This window comes from Rhinolophus sinicus, linkage group LG01 (assembly GCF_036562045.2).
Source record: "Rhinolophus sinicus isolate RSC01 linkage group LG01, ASM3656204v1, whole genome shotgun sequence".
In the NCBI taxonomy this organism is placed as follows: Eukaryota; Metazoa; Chordata; class Mammalia; order Chiroptera; family Rhinolophidae; genus Rhinolophus; species Rhinolophus sinicus.
In genome coordinates, this window is record NC_133751.1 from 1,827,455 (window position 1) to 1,851,125 (window position 23,671).

General features: G+C 48.0%; 1 protein-coding gene across 2 annotated transcripts in view; it reads right to left on the reverse strand.

Moving 5' to 3' along the window:
• Nucleotides 1–1,380: 1,380 nt before the first annotated feature.
• TRAPPC10 (trafficking protein particle complex subunit 10) overlaps nucleotides 1,381–23,671 on the reverse strand; it is an 84,659-nt gene continuing 62,368 nt past the window's right edge. Inside the window, exons 14-23 of one of the 2 annotated variants that reach the window (XM_074324482.1) lie at nucleotides 22,481–22,995; nucleotides 21,635–21,776; nucleotides 20,059–20,217; nucleotides 19,087–19,316; nucleotides 12,451–12,551; nucleotides 10,955–11,081; nucleotides 9,755–9,925; nucleotides 5,313–5,490; nucleotides 3,058–3,252; nucleotides 1,381–2,752 (exon numbers count right to left, since the gene is read on the reverse strand). In XM_074324482.1, the coding sequence (XP_074180583.1) occupies nucleotides 2,514–2,752; nucleotides 3,058–3,252; nucleotides 5,313–5,490; nucleotides 9,755–9,925; nucleotides 10,955–11,081; nucleotides 12,451–12,551; nucleotides 19,087–19,316; nucleotides 20,059–20,217; nucleotides 21,635–21,776; nucleotides 22,481–22,995 (2,057 nt within the window). In that variant the 3' untranslated portion in view covers nucleotides 1,381–2,513. The remainder of the gene's footprint in view (nucleotides 2,753–3,057; nucleotides 3,253–5,312; nucleotides 5,491–9,754; nucleotides 9,926–10,954; nucleotides 11,082–12,450; nucleotides 12,552–19,086; nucleotides 19,317–20,058; nucleotides 20,218–21,634; nucleotides 21,777–22,480; nucleotides 22,996–23,671) is intronic. The other variant, XM_074324484.1, reaches the window with a different exon arrangement.

Genomic DNA, 23,671 nt, shown 5'->3' on the forward strand with positions numbered 1-23,671 from the left:
TTATTTCAACACTAAAGGAAAACTGAATAGAAGCCTGTGTGTACCTTCGCTAAGACTTACTGATGCAGGAGTCTAATGCAGATCGGCCTGTGCTGACAATGGAACTGCAGGTAGAAGTCATTTTCAGATTAAATACAACAATTTTCACATTAGAATCAGAAGTTATAATTTTTCCAATCATAGGAGACCCCATGAAATTCACCAAAATTATAACTTATTTTCTTTTCCGTTTGTTAGTATTTACATGTTCCACACATATTTGTGAAATGGCTGCATATTCTGGTTTTTAGACGCACATTCAGTATCGGGCTTCACAATTATTTAACAGCTGCTACATCTTTATCAACAAAACCAGCTTGTCTCAAACGCATAAGCCTTATTTTAAACACAACGAAAATCAAATTACAGCTTTTTACTTGAAAACAACAAAGGACTTCAAGTTTTAGGTGGCATTCCTCTTCTGTGTAAAAAACAAAAACAAACAAAAAACCCCCGGACACTAATGTAACATATTGCAAGGGATCTTTTGGGTAATTAGAGGAAAAAAATAAACCTGGGATAAATTTGATTTCATTCAATTTCTGGACAAGAAGAAACCACCGTAAACATTTTTTATTTTCCCTTCATTTTTCCCCTCTAAACATAAATGTAATTAGAGAATTTCATTCTGGGATTAGAACACAAAAATCAAACAGAGATAAGGTAATTACTGAATCACAGTCCCCTTTCCAGAAAAAGAGGGAAAGCTACATTACACGGAGGGAGGGTTTGTGCCCTTGGCTCCGAGGCTGACGACGTGGATTACAGACTTTTCCGACAGAAACCTCAAAAATCTCTTCCTTCACTGGACTTGGCAGATCTGCAGGACAAGCATCAATTTTTACAACAAAAGCAACTTCATTTAAAAAACCTGAAACAATCATTAGATTCTGAAGTTCTAATTTGCCTAACTAGTTGACCAAGTTTATTAGCTTTAAATTGCTCATAAGAAGATAAATTTCTGGAAAGTGTAAACAAACATTTATCTTCTTCCCACAATTCTCCGATTTCTATAAATGAAAAGGACGGGGGTTGGGGAGGGGAATCACACCACTTTTATCTGTTGGATGAGTTGAAAACACACAGAAGGGTGCCGCCTGCCGCCTGCTCCGCTGCGTGCCTACTGGTCTGACCTGCTTGCCACCCCACCCGCCTCCCCCTGCAGGGGAGAGGCCAGGGCAGTAACAGCTGCAGGGCGCTCCTTTTGTTCTAAGGCTCATGCATTTGAGGTTACCCATGAGGCCCCACCCTCAAGTGCAGTAACCTGGTCAAGTTCAATTCCAACCACACTGTCCCAGTGAATTAAGAGTTCTCTGTTTCATATGTACAAAAAGACATTGCTTTAGAGAGCTGGAAAAGGTTTAATACATACAACGCTTATTTACAAGCTGTGACTTTCACACCAATAAAAACAAACACATATTTATTTTGTCCTTAATTTTTGGTGCAACTTATACATAAACATTACATCAGTTAGTTTGTACTTTTTAAAATAATAAATCAACCATATGTACAATTAAATTTACAACCGAAAGCAAATGAATCCATTGGTATGGTATGACTGCAATTTAGTGGCCAGCAGGTACTATGCCAAGACTCTCAAACCCCTCCTACAACCAGACTAGAAATGCACTGAGAGGACCCCTCTAATTTTTACCTCAAAGGAACCTCGTAATTTCTAAGATTTAAGGTGCAAAAGAAAAATACTGATTATAGTTACAATTACATGTCAAGACTTTAAAAGTGAGAGAAAACACAACATATTAACCCCCACATATATGATAATTAAAATAAATATGTATTTAATTTCAAGTGCATATGATAATCAACATTATGAGGGAAAAAGCGTTCCAGAAACATTCATTCCTAAACTATTCCAGTGCCGGGCTGTTCTCTGCACCCTGCTCTAGTCCTTGAAGTACCTTTGAAATGGCTCTGGCTAATGGCTGCTCTGGCCCTCCCCATGTCACATCCCAAGGCACAGAAGGGGTTGTTCCCTCCCCACCCCACCTCTCAGCCCCACCCACCTGCCCTTAAAGGGTGTTATTCTAGAAAAGCACAACTAGATGAGCGGGGGCAAAGGACTGCGTTATCCCTTGGGGGCGGCCCTGTGCCCAGGAAGGCACACACGTGTCTCTACTCTAATAAGACCCTCCGCACAGAAGCAGCAGACTGAAAGGCCGCCCCGGTGAGAGCTGCCTGTAATGGCCTTTCACGCACACGGAGGGGGTGGGTAGGGAAATGGGCTGGGGCCAACGTGGAGGACAGCAGCTCGGGGACAGGGACATGAGAAACTAACACGAAACCTGACACCACAGATGACACACAAGACTCAGCTGGGACTCTGCTGAGCACTGTACACTGAGACTCGCTGAGGCTCCTGTGGGCAGGCAGAGTCCCCAAGTCCAGTCAGAGCCAGAAGGTCACAATCGAGTCAGGATCCCTTCAAGTGCACGCCCCCGGTCTGGGCGTGGTCATGTGACGCTGACTTCCAGGACATGGTCGTCTCCGCTGGGGACAACCAGGACCTGCGTGGCCGTGCTGGCGTTGCAGACCTGGCCGGGCGGCAGTGCCTGCAGCCGGGGCATAGGCAAGCCTTTGTGCTCGCTGCCGGGGGCCGCGTGCACGCTGCCCCTGCTCTTGACGCTGCTGCTGTCCAGCTGGTCATCCACATGCTTGTCCACTGACAGGCTGTCGTTTTCTATCCAGCTATCTGCAAAACGCACAGGAGGTGAGAGACGCAGGCCCCGGCCGTGGACCCCTCGCCCACCCGGGGAGGAGCACGCCGCCGGAGCTGACCTCCAGGGCGGCACATGCTGACCAGGCCAGCACTGCAGGGAAGTGTACACGTCCTCGGAGGGCTGCTCCGCAGAGCAGGTGCCCAAGGCCTAGAACCCGGGCGGGGCTCTGCTATGGGAAGCTGGTGCGGCCATGGGCTGTGTACGCAGGCCCAGCTGGGACACGGCGTGCCAGCTGTGCACGGAGCGCCCGCTCACCACACCAGTGAGGGGCCCTTACCAGCGTCCGCTTGTGAAGGGTACGCAGAGTGATGTGGGAGGTACTTGAAGAGTCTGACGTCGGGAAGGGGCAGGCGGCCGGCAAACAGCGGCATCACCTCCATGTGGACTCTGTGCGTGGCCTGTGCGGCCACAGGCATGGAGATGACGCCTGAGCTTTTGCCACACACTGCCCAGTTGCTGCTGTTGTCAACCACTGAAAGAGAGGAGGACCACGTTTACCCCAGGAAAGGGCACGCAGTGCTCAGACGCCAAAGTCACAGCACCTAGTCCCAGTCCCCAGGGGAGACGCGAAGCTGGGGCACACAGGCTGCCTCTGCTGCCTCGTCACGGCACCTTCCACTACAACACACACACCACACCTGAGATACACGTGCGGTGCACGGGCAACACCCTTCCCTCAAGTCAATAAAGGAACCAGGACTCAGCTCTCATTGGAAAGGACCTTGCACCCTTTGTGTACTGCTCCAAGGGCACAGCATGGCTGCTCTGGCTGTCACATGAGGCGTGGGCGTGGAACAGGCTGCTGGCGCCTGGTAACCGGCGGCACAGACCAGGGCGTCTGAATCCCCGCTGCTGCTCACACAGCATCTCCACGGGTGGGTAGATAAGCCACAGAACCTCTCCCAGAACGTCGGAGAGTCTCAATACACAGCAGATGCAGTCACTACCAGCAGCTGTAAAACACAGCTGGGACGTACGTCAGTGTAACCGTTCCAAGGCAGGACACGCAGGACAGCAGAGGCCACAGCATCCCCGTGTCAGCACAAGGCGAGAACCCAGGAGCACATGAGCAGGGAAGAAGGGGTCGCAGAGGGCGGCATCCTGCAGATGGGACGGGGAGCCTCTGAAGACGAATGGCGCCGAGGACAAGCAGAGGTACGCAGAGGACAGACAGCGCCCGGGAAGGACACACCGGAGCCGCGTTCTGAGTGTGCTCCTCGGGGCACCCACGAGGTCCACGCCCTCCTCGCACTCCCGCCATCCTCAGTGTGTGGACACACGTGTGGTGGGAAAGCTGGGGCCCGCGCGGGAGCCGAGGTCCGCGTGCTTTTCACCACACGCAGCGCGGGGTGCTGGCCGCTCAGCTCTCTGTGACTCCACCAGCTGGGCTGCTCATCTGGGGTATTGGCAGACATTTTCTTGAAAATCAATGGCATGAGTCTGTCATTTCTAAGAAGTGGCCAATGACACAATTTGAAACTTGGATCCAAAATGAAAACTTTGGAAAATGTGCACTTGCCACTGTGAGCCTGACAGTGTCCCTGGAATGAGCTCAGGGTGAGCTTGAAGCAATGTGAGTTTGTGACAGTACACATGACAGGTGACAAGACTGGGAAGATCTGGTACCTCAGGAACCACGGTTCCCAGGTGACTGACACATGGTACCACCAGTGACAAGCCTTTCCAAATGCAAGAGATCAAAGTATTTAATGGAACAGATTTCACGTTGTAACCAGGCGGGAAAACACACCGCTTGTCAAGTCTGGCGAAGCATCAGAGAGCGTCCCCCGTTAGCTGAGAGCTGGTAAGTGTCCCCCCATCTCCAGCTACATGAACGTGAGGCCTGCGTGCTTCACGTGCTTCAAACGACAGGATACGTCAGCACAGCTCGGAGGCAGCCGGTGGGAAACTCAGTCGGCCGTGAGCAGGTTTGAAAGTGCACAATGGCACTCTTCGCCCCACGCTTCTGGTTTTGAAAACCAGCTCTGTTTCAGTAACAACATCATGCAACGGGCTGACTGCTACTCTAGGGAAGGAAATATACATGTATTTGGCTCCTCAATCGTTTTTTAGAGGATAAAAAACGAGAGCTGGTCCTGAGGGCGGCAGGCCCTGCGGGAGGGGGCCGTAGAGGGCTGTCCGGAGCCAGCTTGGGGGAGCAGGGGCCTTTGGGTGTGTGTGGGGGGGGGTCATGGTGGGGGTGGGAAAACAGGGAGCCGCAGTGAAAAGGGCCGGAGCCATGATTAGGACACCGGACGCTAAGCAACGGGGCTTGGACGTCGCCTCAGGGCGGAGCAAAGGGCAGCTCTCAGTGACAACGTGGGTTCAGCTCTGAGCCTGACAACGGCTTGATAATACCTGTTAGAAGAACGACTCCACAATAACCAGTTCACTTCTGGCGAGCCTAGAACCCCGTTACATAAGGAAACATTCCATGAGAGCTTTTAATTCTAGAACATTCTCTCTTTGGGCACAGTCACTTCAAGCACCGGATTAGCACAGCAGTTAGGGAAAGAAAGCCCCTCGACCTACCTTCATACATGAGCTTGGTGGAAAGATACTCGTCGGACTGTGTCAGTGCCTCATCCCTGTCGGCCTCCAGCAGGTCTGCGAGGCGCGTGACACATACCTCCAGGGCGCAGAGCGCACCTGTCCGACAGTGCTCCGTCCCCACAGGCGGCAGGATCTCGGCTTTCACGCTGTACAATGTCTGAGCGAGAGAGGGGACAAGAGGACAGAGACGTGTAAGTCTGAAGATAGGCTCCGTGAGGCACACACACGCGGTGCGGCCCCATCTGGAGGAGCGCAGAGGAAGCTGTCCTTCCAGCCCTGCACACTTCAGTACTATCGCTACAAAGCATGGCCGTTCTCTCACCAAAACACAGTGCCATTACACAACTAGCAAAATGATCACTAATTCCTCGGGCCCATCCAATACGGAGTCCATAACCAACTTTCTCCAGACTGCTTCCTTCTCCGTGACATCTTACCTGAGATTCACACCTATTCACACTTAACCAACATTTGCTCACCACCAGGGCAAAGACCCAAACCCGCACAGCCCCCACCTGCCACACGCTGGCCACTAACCAGACACCGGCCCCTCAGGCCAGGGCGTGCCCGCAGCCACAGCCTGCAGAGTCGCAAGCACCGGGAGGCCCCGATACCATTTCTCCAACACCCTGTGCCCTACAGTCTCCCCATCTCCCAGAGCCTTCCCTAGGTGCCCCTCAGATAAGAGCCCCACCGGGCGTACCCGACACCCGCTCCTTTGGTTGGAACGGACCAATCCAGCCTTAGGGGAACCTCGAGGCACTCCGCCCACAGAGGCTAATAAAGGCGTGAGCCCCCATCCCCCCTATGTCTGCACCCCGCAGGACTGCCCCGTGTGGCCCCTCCAGGCCTGCCCGGTACCTCCTCCGGGACCTGTGAGTACTAAACCTGTCCACGTCAATCCCTCTTGTGGTCTCTTGTTGAACCGCAGCTCACCATCTGGCAACCTGGGCTCCGCTTAGTAAGTGTATTAATTTACCCAAGTCATGATGGATATATAAAGCAATTACAGCATAACTCGACTTACAAGTATTCTGTGGCTATTGTAAAATGCTCAAAGGAAAAAGATTTCGGAATTTTAAAAGCCTTCTGCCGAGATAACACGTTTTCATGGGACCAACAGGCTAAGCATTACGCCCAGATGGGCGTCAATCACTGACTGTCACATCTGTTTGGGGACGGCACAGACCTCCACCCACCTGACGGGGGCCGCATGGGATTTGACACAGCTCTCAGACAGAAAGTGCACAAACGAGGCCTGCACGTGCAGTGCAAAGGGACGCAAGCCCTGGATGGGTAGGGAGACGCCCGTGTCCTGGGAGACGCAGCGGTGGCAAGTGGATGAAGGACGGTGTCACCGCAAGGCCACTACTAGAGGCTGGGGGGAGTGTCCCACGCCTAAGAAGCTGGCGGCTGGAGCACACAGTCTGGATGGAATGTTTCTAAGCCCAGACGAGGAAGAGCGCAAATCCTGCTGAGAGCCTGGAAGGGCACAGTCACTCAGGATGCTGGGAGCGTGCTAAGGGTGTGTCCTTGACTCCGCCTTCGGGTCAGGGGACAGGGGCTGAGGGCACACAGAACCACAGAGAGCACTGACGTGCCTCCTGGCCTGACAGCTGCGCAGGCTGCAGCCTGAGTGTGAGCTCATTTCTGCAGGAGTGAACACTAAGGGCCAACTGATTTTCCACAAGGGTGCCAGACCATCCAATGGGGAAAGAAGTCTTTTCAACAAATGGTGTAGGGACACCTGAATAACCACATGGAAAGAATGAATTTGGACCCCCACCTGTCACCACACACAAGTCAACTCAAAATAGATCGCAGACCTACATGTAAGAGCTAAAACTATAAAACTCTTAGAAGAAAACACGGAAGGAAATCTACTTGACCCTGGGATAAGCAACGATTTCTTAGATCCTACACCAAAAGTACAAGCAATAAGAGACTGGTAAGTTGGACTTCATCAAAATTAAAAACTTTTTCAAAGAACACCATCAAGAAAGTGAAAATACAACCTGCAGAATGGGGAGAAATATTTGCAAATACATCTCTCTTGTAAGGGCCGGGTTCTAGAATTGCAAAGAACTCTTACAAGTCAGGAATAAAATGACAACGTTATTAAAAAACGGGCAAAGGACCTGAATAGACAGTTCTTAAAGGAGACACACAAATGACCGATAGGCACATGAGAAATGCTCACTATCAACAGGAAATGCAAGTCAAGACTGCGTGGACCACTTCACACTGCTGGGTGGTTATAATCAAAGGACAGCAAGTGTTGGTGAGGATGGGGAAACTGGAATCCTCATGCGTGGCTGGTGGGAACATAAAGTGAAGCATCTTTGAAGAATGGTTTAGCAGCTTCTCAAAAAGTTAAACAGTTACCATATGATCCAGCAACTCTACTAGGTATTTACCCAAGAAAACTGAATACATGTGTACATAAAAACTCGCACAAGGATTTTCACAGCAGTATTGCTCACAATAGCCCCAAAGTGGAAACCCAGACGTCAGCCACTGATAAATGGACAAACAAAATGAGGCCCATCCATACAGTGGAATATTATGCAGTCATAGAAAGGAATGGGTCCTGATATACACTACAAAATGAATAAAACTTGGAAACATTGGGCCCAGTGAAAAAAGCATCACAAAAAGATCACACATAATATGGTCCCATTTATATGACATGGTCAGGATAGTCAAACCCATAGGCAGACCTGCCTCTAAAGTAGAGATCGCGGGATTGAGAAGAGGACGGAACGGGGAATGGCTGTCACTGGGGCACAAGGTTTCCTGTGGGACTGATGAGTGTTCTAGAACAAGACCACGGTCACAGCTGCCCCACTGTCATCACACTATGCTCACTCAACTGTCCCCTTCAAATGGGTGAACTCCATGGTATACAAATTATATCTCAATAAAGCTTTTTTGAAAAGTGGTATTCGGAGGCGGCCAGTCAGCTCAGTCGGTCAGAGCGCGGTGCTCTTAACAAGAAGGTTGCTGGGTCGATCCCCACATGGGCCACTGTGAGCTGCGCCCTCCACAAGTAGATTGAAACAGCTACTTGACTTGGAGCTGAGGGGTCCTGGAAAAACACATTTAAAATACTTTTTTTTAAAAAGTTAAAAAAAAAAAAAAAAAAAGCGGTATCCATATACCCGGCCTCAGAATGTCAGTTTTGAAAAGAACAATCCAGCAGACATTTTACGTTGGCCTGCACAAGGAAGACGTTTTCTATACTCTTAACGTGAAGCGGGAGCAAAACAGTCAGAAAAGTAACAGTGAAAACTGCTAACTAGTTAACAGTCATCTGCAGTAAGCGAACCGGATGACATTTCTGCAGACTTGACTGCGTGAATGACTTCCTGTCCAGCTGCTGCTAACGCATTGAAAGGTACCTGTGTGTTTACAAAAAGGCAAATTACACTACAACCATCATGCAACTCTAAACCGAGTAAGGGGAGTTAAATGAAACGGAAGGAGGTTTTGAAGACTGCTGATATCAAGAGCCAGCAACACAAACACCTTCGCAAAGAAAGTGTTGCTTGACAATTTCAGCAGTAAAGGGAAGAAAAGGAAATACCACAAAACTACAACTGATCACAGTTTAGGTTTGAACACTTACACATGGATGTTTTTCAATAAATACTGTAAATGTATTTTCTCTTATGATTTTCTCTTCTTTTCTCTAGCTTACTTTATGGTGAGAATACAGTATGTGATACATATAACATACAAAGTATGTGTTAATCAGCTAGGTATGTGATTGGGAAGGCTTCCAGGCAGTAGAAGGCTAGTGGTGATTAAGTTTTGGGGGAGTCACAAGTTATACGTGGATTTCCGACTGCACAGGGGGCTGGGGCCCAACCCCGAGTTGTCTCAAGGGTCAGTGGTGTTTACATTTTGACCCACCGACACAAAGTGCAATTATCTCACCAGAAGAACAAACACCATCTACTCACCTAACACAATGTACTAACTGTGCAGGTTACAAGAAAACCTTCCCAACACTGATCAAGTAAATTTCTATATTTTCAGTTTCTTTTAGAAAACTAAGACACGCTTTTATAATGTAATCCCCTATGTAGCAGCTAACGATCAAGATGAAATAGTTCCAGAACATTACTAAGTCAACAACGTTAGAGAAATGGGAGAAGCGATCAGGAGTCTTTGGTCTTTACAAACACTCACCTTAGAGCTGCCGGCTAGAGTGCACGAGTTAACATGGCACCTGAAAAGGGCCTGGGTTCAAATACAGCCAGTGAGTGACCAAACTACTCCCAAGTGTTAACTATTTTCCTTAATTGGCTGCTTCATTATACTGAAAGGTTGTGTCTGTCTGATGTTTTCAGATTATAAAGCCTATGAAACCACCTTTCATTCCCCCCACCCCCCACCAAAAATAATACAATACATACAAAAAAATTTTCCATGTGAAAGTCGTAAGTATAGGGCTTTAAGGAGACAGACAGCTGTGCTTCAGAAGCTGGGCAGAATCCCACGGAGAAGCGGCCATGCAGCGAAGGGGGAGGCTCTTGTGTCCACGTCAGCTCCCAGACGAAGAACACCGACTGCTGGCTGCAGATGTGCTGCAAGAGAGGCAGTTGTCATCGCACAGGGACAAAGCAAGACGCACACACGGGACAAAGCCAACACTCGGTCCCAGCAGCACTTCCTGCAAACGGAACGTGTGTGTGAGATGAAGAAGTGACCCCCCCGAGCCCTGCTTCTCATGTTACTGCGTGTGCCGCCCTAAGCCCTGCACCCGCACCCCTGCCCTTGGGTCCTGCCTGGCCTTGACTCTGAAGAAGACCGCACAGATTGGTAAAAAGGCTTTAACTTTTTATGATTCCACAAGCTTCACAGCATACGTAAGGAAGGGGAACTAGTATCTAGTATCCCATACATTTCCAAAATGGGAAATGCATCAACCCATTAGAAAGGTCACCTACATCCATGCCAATTGCTCTGTACTTTAAGTTAAATGAGAAGCTAGTGCCACCTCACACATACAGTCACACGCCCAGCACAGCGACAGATGGGGCAGCATTTGAAATGGGTCTGTGGTTAGCTGGGAAAATCCTCAGACAATGCTAACGGCAGATACCCATTAAGAAAACCTTTGATCTTCTAAACACCCAGCATTTATAGTCTAAAAACACACATGACAAATGACAGAAAAAGCGAGGTCAGGAGTCAGCCGGCGTGAATATGACTATGACCCCTCACACCAACACCTGATTTCTTTCCAGGGCACAGGCGGAAAGGAACAGCCGCCACTTCCTGCCCACGTGTGACTCAGGAATAAGCCTGTAGTTACAGAAATCTGTGAGCAGAACAGGACAGGAGCAGAGCTAATTCCTCGAAGCTGACAAACAGCAATCCATTTCCTAACCTGCACCGCTCCCCTTGGCCACATGGCGGGGGGCAGGCGTGTGCGGGGCAGTGTCACGTACGCGCTTGCTACCCGTCCCCAGTCCGCTCGCTCAGTATGGAGGACTCCATCTCAAACACTGCCATTTTCATCAAGACCCCGTGGCGACTCCGTCATTACCTCCTGCTCCGTCATTACACTGCTTTCTGCTGAGAGTTTACGCGCAAGTCGTGCCAGTGGTTACCTGCTGGGATGCCGTGTTCAGCGGTGCCAGCTGCAGGCTGGTGCTGTCCCCAGTATCGACGAGACGACTATCTGACAGCTCAAAGTCAAGTTCTGACAAATTCTGGACACACACTTGAACATACTTTCTAAAACAGAAAAACAAAAAACAGAATTTTGATACTTAAGAACTTTATTAAATATACTTTGGCTTTGTTAAGAAGACCCTCTCTGGGGAATTGAAGAAAACGACACAGTAAAATAAGAGCTGTAGTTGTCACACATACTCCTACTTTGATTTCACATGTAAAAGGGTCAGAAAATAGAGATCTTTCTAAGCAGGCCATTTGGAGGAAAAATGGATGACAGAATACTGTCTTTGCTACAGCGTCGTTACAGGATTGGAACTGCACTTCCTAAGCCTATAATTAACAGGCTGCGACACGGTCCACAGGAAGCGTGATTACTGGCATTGTTACGAGTCAGGACCCTCACGGAAAACCACGTGCAGGGCTCCCTTTCATTTCTGTTCCTTGTAAAGGGGAGTTTGGAAGCCAGGTTGGAAGCAACTCAGGTTCTGTTTAGAACTGCTGATGTTTTTAACCATGAGTATCTACAGTTCTCTCACTGTACCCTGAAGGGGGAAAGAAGCTGCTAGAATAATGTTCTACTCTAAGTACGGTTCTGACATTTTTCATTCCAAATTACCCAAATAGCAGCGGATGAAAGCAACGACAGGCCAGCCTCGCCCGAGCCAGTGGTCAGCGTGAGCACTGCCACACAGGGTGGGACACCCAGACACTGAGTGTCGCTTGGTGCAGTGACACAGGACACAGGGACAGTAACTACTGGCAAACTGCCAGCCTTTCCAAAGGCTGACTCTGAATCTACCCAGGCGTGTAGGGCAGCGGTTCTCCCCCGCTGACAATTTTGACCCCTCTCCCACCCCAAGGGACATCGGGCACTGTGTGGAGACATTTTGGGTTGTCACATAGTAGTGGGCAGGATGGGGAGTGCCACCGGCATAAAGTAGGGGAGCTGCTAACACCCCAGCGTTTGCAGGGCAGCCGCACAGCAAAGGCTTATGACCCAAAGTGTCAGGAGTGCAGGCCTGCTTGACCAGGCCTACTCTGGGGAAACCAGCAGTGCACAGGGAATGAGCTGAACAAACCCACGAGACGTGACCAGTCAGACGCAGAGTGGTGGACCCACTCGAGAACAGCCAACCCACGACGGTCAGTGGGGCCAGGGCTTGAAAAACAGGGGAGGGAGAAAAAGGGGTCCACAGTGACTCACACGGGACTGTGCTGGGACCTCCCACCCCACAAGCCAGCTGAGCAGTCCCCGCTGTGACAGCCGGGGAGATGCTAATGGACTGGGTGCTGCAGGACACCTGGGCTGGCCGTGAATCTGAACAGGGGGCCAGTGGCATCATGGTCACTGAGGCGAAGCCCTGCAGAGCAAGGTTCTCCGGGCAGAGCCTGGGCCAGAGCAGGCCGGGGGCCACGCCTCCCTTACCGGGTCCCAGCCGACAGCAGAGCGTGTGTGGTCCGGAAGGGGACGCTGAACGTCAGTGCGATGACGGTGGAGTAGATGGACCACGGGCAGTCGATGGACACCTGAGGGACCAGAAGGACACACACTCAGACGCTGGCCGACGGCACAGCCACCGCCACCAGCACCCAAGCTTGCAGTGGCCGCCAGTGTCCCACACGCTTCATGTCTTTACGATTCCTCTCTCAGAAAGAAAACCCCATTAAACATGTGCACACACACAGGAGGCCCGAAACTATTAACACATTCAATACATACAGAGACAGGAGACATGGGCGCGGGACTGGCAGAACACGCACGAGTCACCAGAACGGCTTCGATGGCTGCGGAGCAGACGCTACAGCAAGCGACACAAATCCCACCTCAGTCTCTCTCTCTCTCACACACACACACACACACACACACACAGCCAAACATTTTCACTGAGCAGGAGGTTATGACAAAACGCTGTTAGTCACGTATGTCCCGATGACACGCATCACTCATTAACCATTACAAAACTAATGAATATCCAAACACTGAATCCACGTGATGCTGAATACATAACTGAAAACCAATCCATTTGGGGCCACCGTGTGGACCAAGCTATTAACTCTCGTCAGGGCAGAAACCAGGCGTCACGCGTCACTTTATCTCCCCCAGGGAATAAATGAACACACTGAGTATGGAACGTTCGGTCATTCAGCATGACCCCCGGGACTCTGGACCAGATGAAGGGAAACGTCCCAAGGACTGAGAATGAATATTCTTCAGGTGTTGACTAGTCTGAAAGCCTGCGCCACAAACCTTTTTGAAACGACTGCTTTCTTAGCCTTTTATCCTACCACATCTGTGCACTTTTTAAAAATTAGTCACTTAAACTAAAAAAACAACAGAAACAAAAAACAGTTCACCCATTTCTCCCACCCACCAATCTATTTGTATCAATAAGCTGGCTTTTTTTTTCATTTGTTTCAGATTCCACATGTAAGTGAGATCATAGGGTATTTTGTCTTTCTCTGTCTCAGTCATTTCACTCAGCATAATGCCCTCAAGGTCCATCCACGTTGTTGCAAATGGCAGGATTTCATTCTTTTTTATGGCTGAGAAATATTCCTCCCCACCCCCGTGTGTGTGTGTGTGTGACAATTTCTTTATCCATCATTCCATCATTCATCGATGGACACTTAGATTGCTTCCACATCCTCCCAACTGTACGTAACACCGCAATGAACATAGGAATGCCTATGTCTTTCTGAATCAGTGTTTTTGTTTTCTTTGTATGAATACCCAGAAGTAGAATTGCTGGGTCACATGGCAGCTCTAGTTTCAATTTCTTGAGGAACCTCCACACTGTTTTCCATGATGGCTGCACCAATTTCCAATCTTACCCACAGTGCACGAGGGGTCCCATTTCTCAGCATCCTCGCCAGCACTTGTTATCACTTGTCCTCTAGATGATGGCCACTCTGACAGGTGTGGGGTGGTACCTCACTGTGGTTTTGACTGCCTTTCCCTGATGATAGTGACATTGAGCATCTTTTCATGTGTCTATTGGCCGTCTGTGTGTCCTCTTTGGAAAACTGTCTATTCAGATCTGCAATTTTTTAATTGGATTGTTTGGTTTTTGCTATTGAATTATGTGAGTTCTTTATATACTCTGGATATCAGCCTCATCAGATTTACAAATATCTTCTCCCATTTAGTAGGTTGCCTCTTCATTTGTTGAGGATTTCTTTGCTGTGAGAAGCTTTTTAGTTTGATGTCGTCCCACTGTTTATTTTTTGTTGCTTTTGCTTTTAGCGTCAGAGTCAAAAAATCGTTGCTAAGGCTTACACCAAGGAGCTTACCACCTACGTTTTCTTCTAGGAGTTCTAGGTTTTAAATCTTGCATTCAAATCTTAATCCATGTTGACTGAATTTTTCTGTGTGGTTTAAGAGTGGTCCAGTTTTCCCAACACCATTTACTGAAGAGACTGTCCTTCCCCCATGGTATATATATCCCTGGCTGCTGTGTTGTAAATTAATTGACCATATATACATGGACTTACTTCTGGGATCCCTACTCTGTTCCATGGTCTGTGTGTGTATTCTCAAACAATTTGAATATTGTTGGTTCTATTTCTGTGAAAAATGTTATTGGAATTTTGACAGGAATTGCACTGAATCTGTATATTACTTTGGATAATATGGACATAATAATTCTTCCTACCTATGAGCACAGAATATCTTTCCACTCATTTGTGTCTTCTTTGCTGTCTTTGATTATTTCTTCTAGTTTTCAATATACACGTCTTTCATCTCCTTGGTTAAATTTACTCCTTAGGTATTTTATTCTTTTTGATGCAACTATAAATAGGATTGCTTTCTTAATTTTTCCTTCTCATAGTTCGTTATTCATGCATAGAAATGCAAGAGAGTTTAGTGTCCTGAATTTGTATCATGCAACTTGACTGAATTCATTTATTAGTTCTGTTTTTTGATGGGAGTCTTTAGGGTTTTCTATAAACAATAGCATATCACCTGCAAACAGTGAGCTTCACTTCTTCCTTTGTATTATTTTGTACGCTTTTATTTCTTTTTCTGTCCTGATTGCTCTGGCGGGACCATCTAATACTGTGTTGAGTAACAGTGGTGAGAGTGGGCGTCCTTGTCTTGTTCCTGATTTTAGGGGAAAAGCTTTCAGATTTTCACTGAGTATGTTAGTTGAGGGGTTGTCGTACATGGACTTTATTATAAAGTTGTTCTACGCTCACTTGGTTCAAAATTTTTATCGCAGATGTATGTTGAATTTTGTCAAATGCCTTTTCTGTATCTATTGAAACGATCGTATCATTTCAATGATGTGTATCACACTGAGTGATTGGTGGATTTGAACCTGCATCCCTGGAATAAACCCCTCCCCTCCTGATCATGGTGTATGATTGCTGAATCCAGTTTGCTAATACTCTGTTGTGGAGTTTTGCACCTGTGTTCATCAGGGATACAGGCCTATAATTTTCTTTCCTGTGGCATCCTTTTCTGATTTTGCTATCAGGGTAATGCTGGCATCGTAAAATGAATTTGGAAGCGTTCCCTACTCTTCAATGGTTTGGAACAGTTTGAGAAGGATTGGCATTAATGCTTCTTAGAATATTTGGTAGAATTCACCAGTGAAGCCATCTGGTCCTGGACTTTTGTTTATTGGGAGCTTTTTGATTGCTGATTCAGCCTCCTTACTAGTAATCGATCTGTTCAAATTTCCTATTACATCGTGGTTTAGTCTTGATAGGTTGTATATTCCTAGGAATGTGTTCTAGGTTGTCCAATTTATCAGTGTATAATTTTTCATAGTTGTCTTTTATGATCCTTTTTACTTCTGTGGTATCAACTGTAACATTTTCTCTTTTGTTTCTGATTTGAGTCCTCTTTTTTCTTGGTGAGTCTAAACGTTTGTCAATTTTCTCTTTTCAAAGAACCAGCTTAGTTTCATTGATCTTTCCTACTGTCTTTTTCAGTCTCTTGCATTTATTTCTGTTCAAATATTTGTCATTTCCTTCCTTCTACTAACTTTGGACTTTGTTCGTCATTTTCTTGTTCTTGGAGGTGAGAAATTTCTGACACTTTCCTTGTTTCTTAAGGTAGGCATTTATCGCTACAAACTACCCTCTTTAGCACTGCTTATGTTGCATCCCATAAATTTTCACGTTACATTTCCATTTTCATTTGTCTTGGTATTTTTTGTTTTGATTTCTTCTTTGACCCAATGGTTATTCACTAGGCATGTTGTTTAATCTCCACACTATTTGCAAACTTTCCAGTTTTCTTCATGTAAGTAATTCCTAGTTTCATACCACGGTGGTCAGAAAGATGCCTGATATGATTTCAATCCTCTTAAATTTATGAAGACTTATTTTGTGCCCTGACATATCATCTATTTTAGAAATGTTCATGTGTACACGGATCCTCTGAATGGAATATTCTATAAATATCTGTTAAGTTCATCTGTTTAAGGCCAATATTTCCTTGCTGATTTTCTGTCGACCGAAACTCAATCAGTGGATTAATCAATCCACTGATGTGAGTGGGGTATTGAAATTCTCTACTGTTATTTTATTGCTGTCTATTTCTCCCTGTAGGTCTATTAATATTTGCTTTATATATTTAGGTGTCCTATGGAGGATGCATAACACTTATAAATGTTGTATCATCTTGTTGGGTTGACCCCTTTATCATTATGTAATGCCCATCTTTGTCTCTTTTCATTTAAGGTGATTACTGACAGCCACGTGCTTATTGCCCTTCTGTTAATTGTTTACTGGGGGGGGGGGGGCTGTTTTTGCAGTTTCCCTCTGTTCCTGTCTTCTCTTGCTCTCTCCCTTTGTGGTCTGATGACTTCCTTTAGTGGTATGTTTATATGCCTTTCTCTTTACCTTTTGTGTCTTTACTATATAGGTGGTTACCACGAGGCTTATATGTAATCACTTAGATCTGTAACAGTCTATTAACTTGGTAAGTTTACTTGGTAAGTTTACTATATCGGTGGTTACCATGAGGCTTATATGTAATCACTTAGATCTATAACAGTCTATTTAAACTTAGTAACTAAGTTTGATCCCACCATAAAGCTCAGCATTACTACTCTCCTCGCCCCCAAGTTTTCTGTATTTGAGGTCGTATTTTACATCTTTTTATCTTGCGTTTCCCTTAACTAATTACTGTAATCATAGTTATTTTAACTGCTTCTGTGTTTTAACCTTCATACTAGTTTTGTAAGGGATTAATCCAATACTTTTACTATATGTTTACTTTTCCAATGAGATTTATTCTTTCATGTGTTCTTGTTACTAATTAGTGTCCTTTTCTCATATTAAGAAGTACCTTTGATATATCTTGTAAGGCCATTTAGTGGTGATGAACTCCTTTAGCTTTCGCTTGTCTGGTGAACTATCCTTCAAGTCTGATTGATAACTTTGCTGGGTAGAGTATTCTTGACTGGCAGTTTTATTTTTCTTTCAGCACTTTGAATACGAGTGTGCAGTGACACTCCTTTCTGGCCAGCAGTTTATGCTGAGCAATCTGACAGTCTTATGGGGGTTCCCTTGTGTATAACACATTGTTCTTTTTTTGCTACTTCATAGATTCTCTCCTTGTCTTTCACTTTTGGCTCTTTAATTGTAATATGTCTCGGTGTGGGTCTCCTTGGGTTCATTTTACTTGGAACTCTCTGGGCTTCCTGGATCTGGATGTCTGTTCCCCAGGTTAGGGAGGTTTTCGGCCATTATTTCTTCAAGTAACATCTCCACCCCTTTCTCTTCTCCTTCTGGGAGCCACATCATGAGAATGTTAGTCTGTTTGATGTTGTTCTAAACGTTCCTTAAACTTTCACCACTTCCTTTCATTCTCCCCTAAGTCCCTTAACCTTTCCTCCCTTTCTCTCATTCTCTTTCCTTTTTGCGGCTCTGACTAGGTGAGTTCCACGGCCTTGTCTTCAAGTTCACGCGTCCTATCTTCTGCTCCATCTAGTCTGCCCCTGAAACCCTCTGGTGTATTTTTCAGTCACACTAGTGTTTTTAGCTCTGTGACTTCTATTTGCCACTTTCTTATACTTCTCGTCTTGGTTGAAGATCTTTACTCATCCATCCTTCCCCCCAGTTCCGTGAGCATCTCTATGACCACTGCTTTGCACTCGTTGTCAGGTGGATGACTGATCTCTGTTTCATTAAGGCTTTTCTTGTTCTTTCATCTGCAACATATTCCTCTGTTCACTTACTTGACCCTCTGTGTTGGTTTCTATGCAGTAGATGAAACAACTACTTCTCCCGTCTTGAAGGTGTGGCCTCGTGTAGGAGGTGAACCTGTCGTTCAACTCTGCCTCCGCTCTTGGTTGTCTCACAAAGCTCTGCCCTTGTCCAAGCAGCCTGTTCTGTTTTTAATAGCTCCCAGCGACTGAGGATGTGACAAGATCTGTCATTGTCCCCAAGAGGAGGATCTCAGCACCTAGATTCGGGCTGACTGGAAGCCAGACCCTCAGGCAGCAGCTTTCTAAAGGGTGCACATATACCCAGCCTGGGGGACCACAGGCGTCCACTTGTACACTTGGGCTGTTGAGAAGCCTTCAGAACTGGTATCTGTGCTACAAGAAACAGACACCCCTGGAAAAAGCACAACGCTAGCAACACATCCCATGAGCTGATGGGCTGTGGGTCTAGGAGCAAAGTCATGGATCTCTCAAATAATGTCAGTAAATACCAGCACCGAAGGAGAGCCTTTTCCTCGCTAAGCTTCCTGTGACGCTACAGTGGTAGAAACAGAAGCCCACCAAGACTCAGAACTCCCTCCAGACTAGTCACCAGGACAAATGGACTATACACCCAAAGTTACCTCCCCCTAAGCAAACACACTCTCTTACAATAAACTGTCCTTCCCTCGAGTTGGGATGGAAAGGTTGATATGTTTGTCTCTAACATGTACCCCTTAGCTAAAAAGGGGCGATTCACAGATATAAGTGCTAAACCCAATGAGAGCTCGTGGTACAGGAACTGAAAATCTGCCACTTCCACAGAAGTCATCTCTTATGCACTGTCTGCAGGACAGGCAGAGGCTGACACCACAGGCTGAGCAGTTCCAGCTCCTCCTTACTTTGTGGTCCGTGGTAGCCATGCGGTGGCCAGCTTTCTGTGCGTCCTTATGCTTCCTCTGGGGCTCTGGCATCCCCAGCGTGTTGCTCTCCCCTCCAGTTACTGGAGCCGAAGGCAGAGAGAGAACTTCCAGTTCGAATTCGATCACGTGGTACGCAGGCGCAGCCGGCAGGCTGATGCTCGTGACCTTGTCAGACGACTGTACCCGGAGGGACGCGTCAGAAGCCTTTTCTAGGAAAGATAGAAAAAGTCACTTCTAACACATCCCCTCCGTTTCCTTGTTCTTTCCTCTTCTAGCAGGCGATAGACCCAGCACTGAAGTTCCGGCCCAACTCCTGCTGCTCCTATGTGTGTACAACAGTGTGCCTAGGATTAAGGTGGGCAGAAGAGACAGGAAAATCAGGAACAAAACCCCCTAAGATGGAGTGACTCTGCAGGAAAGCCAGTCGGTAACAGCCCAGAGAACTGTCATTGTGCTCAGTCTGAAGACAGAAAAGGGACACCTCCTGTGTGTCCCATCCAAGTACCGTGTGTGTCCCCAGTACATCAAACCACCGGACCAGCTCCCACCAGAAGGGGAGCAGCGTGCTGCCCTCAGACCTCATGGCCGGGGTTCGGGGGAGATGGGACTCTTTCAGGGCTTCCGGCCAGTGCCTAAGAGGCTCACTGACTTTTGCTTCTTGGCGAGGGACTTTGGGGAGGGATGAAGAAGGCTGGGGGTTGGCAGGGCACCACTGTCAGTACCACGGGGCCATGAGGTACATGCACAGCTCTCGGTCTTCCCCCCAGTGTAGCGCCCCATCCAGGGGCAGGGTCACAGTCCACCTACAGGAGGGAAGCTGCCTCGAAAGAGTCGCAGGGAAAAGCAGGCCTTAGACGCCACCTGAGGAGGACAGGCAAGACAGGCCCCTTCCACCCACACGGTGCATGACAACGCTGAGAGCCCACCTTTCCTAGGTGACTGGTGCCTCACCTCTTGTGTTGGAATAGATCACTGCTCTGTTCTCAGCATGACACAGGATGAGCATGGCTTCCGCATTACTGAGCTGGAGACTGTCCCCGTTTTTCACTGTATAATGGCCAGTAGTGACAGTGAACTTGACCTTCTGAGGAATACCAGCCAAAAGGCTGTCTAAAGGGAAAAAGACAACAATTAGCATCACTTCAACCAAAAGTACCGATGGAGGCCCCTATGAGGTGAGAAGGGCACTGTTTCTCCTGGTAGAAAAGATCTGTTCACTTTAGATACCCCACAAATTTCCAGTCTCCATGCCCCCACCCTCACTGTTCATCTCAATTACATGGACCGCAGGGCTGAGGGGCTCTTGCTGGGAACAAGAGAATCTGGGAGCCCGAAGGGTCTTCTCACCATCTTGGTTAGGAGTTAGGGATCACGGTGGCAACCGTGTCCATGAGGGGCTCAAATGTCACCTGCCAAGAAGTTAGTAAGAGAGAATCAGATAAGGGGACTCAAGAACAGTTCAGTGAAACGGAAGGTGCCAGAGCTATTCAGAACTTTCTCTGGCTTTTCCAGGTTAGGCCTTTGGTGTAGAGACAGCTTGTAAAAGCTATGGCTGCTGGTTTCTCCTACGTGGACATGAGCTGAGGTGTCTAAGAATCCCGCTCCAGGGAAGACAGAAGGAAGAAGGCAGAGAAAGAAAGGAGAAGGAAGAAGGCAGAGGGATGGGAAGGCCTGTGGCAAGAAGGGAGCGAGGGGCTGTGGAGCGGCGGCGTGAGCACGGCCGGGCGCCTCACGGGGCCTTTTCCAGGTCCTGAGGAGAGCAAAGCCCAGCCTGCTCACAAAAGGCTCCGTGACAGAACCATCTGGAAGAAGAACCATCTGGAAGAAGAACCATCTGAGAAGCTGACTGCTGTGTTCAGTAACTGAGGGCTGTCCGGTCCTGGTAGCCACGGGAGAGAAGTAAAAGCAGAAAAACGGAGCATGCAGAGAGTAAACAGAATAAATGCTTTCCTTGATTTTTTTCTCAAATGGAGGAAAAAGGCCAATAAATACATTATTCCAGCCTGAATAACTGCAACATTCACTCATTATTGTTTTAATTAAGTGACGTGTGGCCTTAATTTGTATATACCAATTCCATCTGACTTAACAAGGATAGCAGCTTTGAATTTCTCACATGCCATGCTACATGCTAAAGGGTCAAGTTTAATCAACATTTTCAAAAGAAAAGACTTCTGATCAGAGTATTGAATATAACGACATCTAGGACTTAGCCTTTGAAATGGAACTCCCTGAAATGGAAATCATACTTACTTATTAAGTTCTCTGCAGCAGGCATTACCTAATACCTCATTTCTCTTATTTTCAGATACACCATGTTTCTTAAACATGGAAGTCAGCAATTACAGGACAGCAAATATTCGATGACCAGAAGGGCCACCGCCAGTGAGGTCCCAGGCACTCCCTCACAGAGGGGCCTGGCTACAATGCAGTGAAGTCTGACGGCGCAGACAGCCTTCCCTCGTGTGACCCCTCTGTGAGAGGGTGAGGTGCCCCGGAACCAATCCCAGCTCCCGCGGCCACTCACCGGCCAGCGGCTCCACGCGCAGCTGCGGCTCCTGGCAGTACACGTCGTACTGTAGCAGGGGGTAGATGTGGGGGAGGACGAAGCAGAGCGGGCCCAGGGAGGCGCAGAGCTGCCGCAGCGTGTATGTCCCCGGCTCCTTGGCCTACGGTCAAAACCAAGCATTTGCAGTGGACACACCTGCTTGTCATTATGGGCTTCCTACGAGAAGGCCACACCACGAGTTCGCTGAAATGACCGCCCTCCCGCCCTCCCTCCTGCTCTGCTTCACGTGGACACGCTGCTCAGACGAGCCCGCAGACCCTCAGCCGGCGCCTTTCTGCGTGACTGATGCTTACACTTGACTTCACGCTTCTAATAACGCATTTTCAACTTACTAACTTTATTTGGTGTATTTTCTTCGGTAAAGATATTTAATGGAGCCGCTTAGCAGGAGCTTGGAGACCTGCTCTAAGACTAGACTAACATGTGACAAACAGCTGGACTTTGCTGCAGCCACGTCCTCCTCGGCCAGTGGGACTCAGAGGACACACTGCTGCATCCGAGAAAGACCTGTGTCGCAGTGGGTCAGAAGCCACTGTCTGACACGCAGCCACAAACGGCACACAGTTTAATGTAAAAGTGTGCCATCTTCTTCGAAATTTCATTCTAACAAATGAGGGTGCATTTTAATACCAAGGGAAAAAAATCTCAATCCAGTGAGAACACAAATAATCAGCTATGTGAAGAAGTTCACTCGCAATTTTTCGACTACCTTGAAACTGCGTAAGAGTTTTTAAATGTCAGTCTACTTTTGTTTCAGGAGAACAAAGCAGGGGCGCTGGCTCCTGGCACCCCACCCACACACACCTGCGTCCTGAACGTTATGACGTTGGCCCCGGGCTGCAGGGTCACGGCACTGCACTTCAGCACGTGGGCCCCGTCGTCTATGGCCACAGCAGGGGGCACGTCCAGGGGGGGGCCGCTCTCCTGCCGTCTCAGAAGCATGTGAACATTCTTGCAGATGATGCCTGTCGAGCTCAGCGAGTTATCGGAAGGGCTTCTCTCAAACGTCTCGTACAGCTCCAGCGCGGGCGAGCTGCTCGGGGCTGCAGGGAACGGCGGGCTCTCCGGGGGGAAGTGAACGATCCCGTTGGACGTCTTGTGCTTGGTGAGCCACTCAGCAGTCTTCCGGTAGTTGTTCTTCTCGATGCTGAAGTGGACGCTGATGGCCAGCTGCTCCACGCGGACCGGGATGGGCATCTGGCTGCACAGCGTTATGTCCAAGGCCAACACGCCGCCCACGTGCACCACGGCGTTGGACGGGGTAAAGCGGAGATCTCTCAGGAATGCAAACGACTGCATGGGGAGGACGACTTTGTCACCTGCAAAGGCACATGTCCCCGTGTGACTTCCCCTGGCACACTGGCAGAAGACACACAGGCAGGGCCTTGCGGACTGTCGGGCCAGCTGGAGGAGGAGCAACACAGAAGCAAGAGCAAAGATGTTCGAGAGAGAGAGCCTCACATCCCACACACCAGAGCGGCTGTGTCAAATGCAGAACACGACACATGCCTGGGTGACGCCTGGAAATCAAAACCACTGGAGAAATTAAGGTTTCCAAGTTCTGTTTCAGCAAACCTAAGAGAAATACAGGTCCACTAACTCCTCAACTTCAAAACAAAATTTACAAATAGTCCAACTCCTAGAGCTGTTTCAAGGAATTCCACCACTTTCTACCTACATAAAGAAATTCCTGAGTGAACATGCCCACGCCCGCCCTCCCAATACCTGGGAACAAACCCAGCTGTCTGCCAGCCCACAGAGCGGGGGACCCTGCTTCCCGGACTCCTGAGAGCAAGGGAGGCCCCAAGCCCCAGTGTCACTAAGGGGAGAAGAACCCACGGTCCTCTCTGACCTCTTTCCTACAAGCACCTGGTTTGTCCAGAAAACCCACAAGGCTGGAGGACTGACCAGTAATAGTGATTAAACACCAATCAACTGAAGGATTCGCTGAGCCCGATGCTATAAAATTACAAGAAAACAGTGGACAAGCGCAGA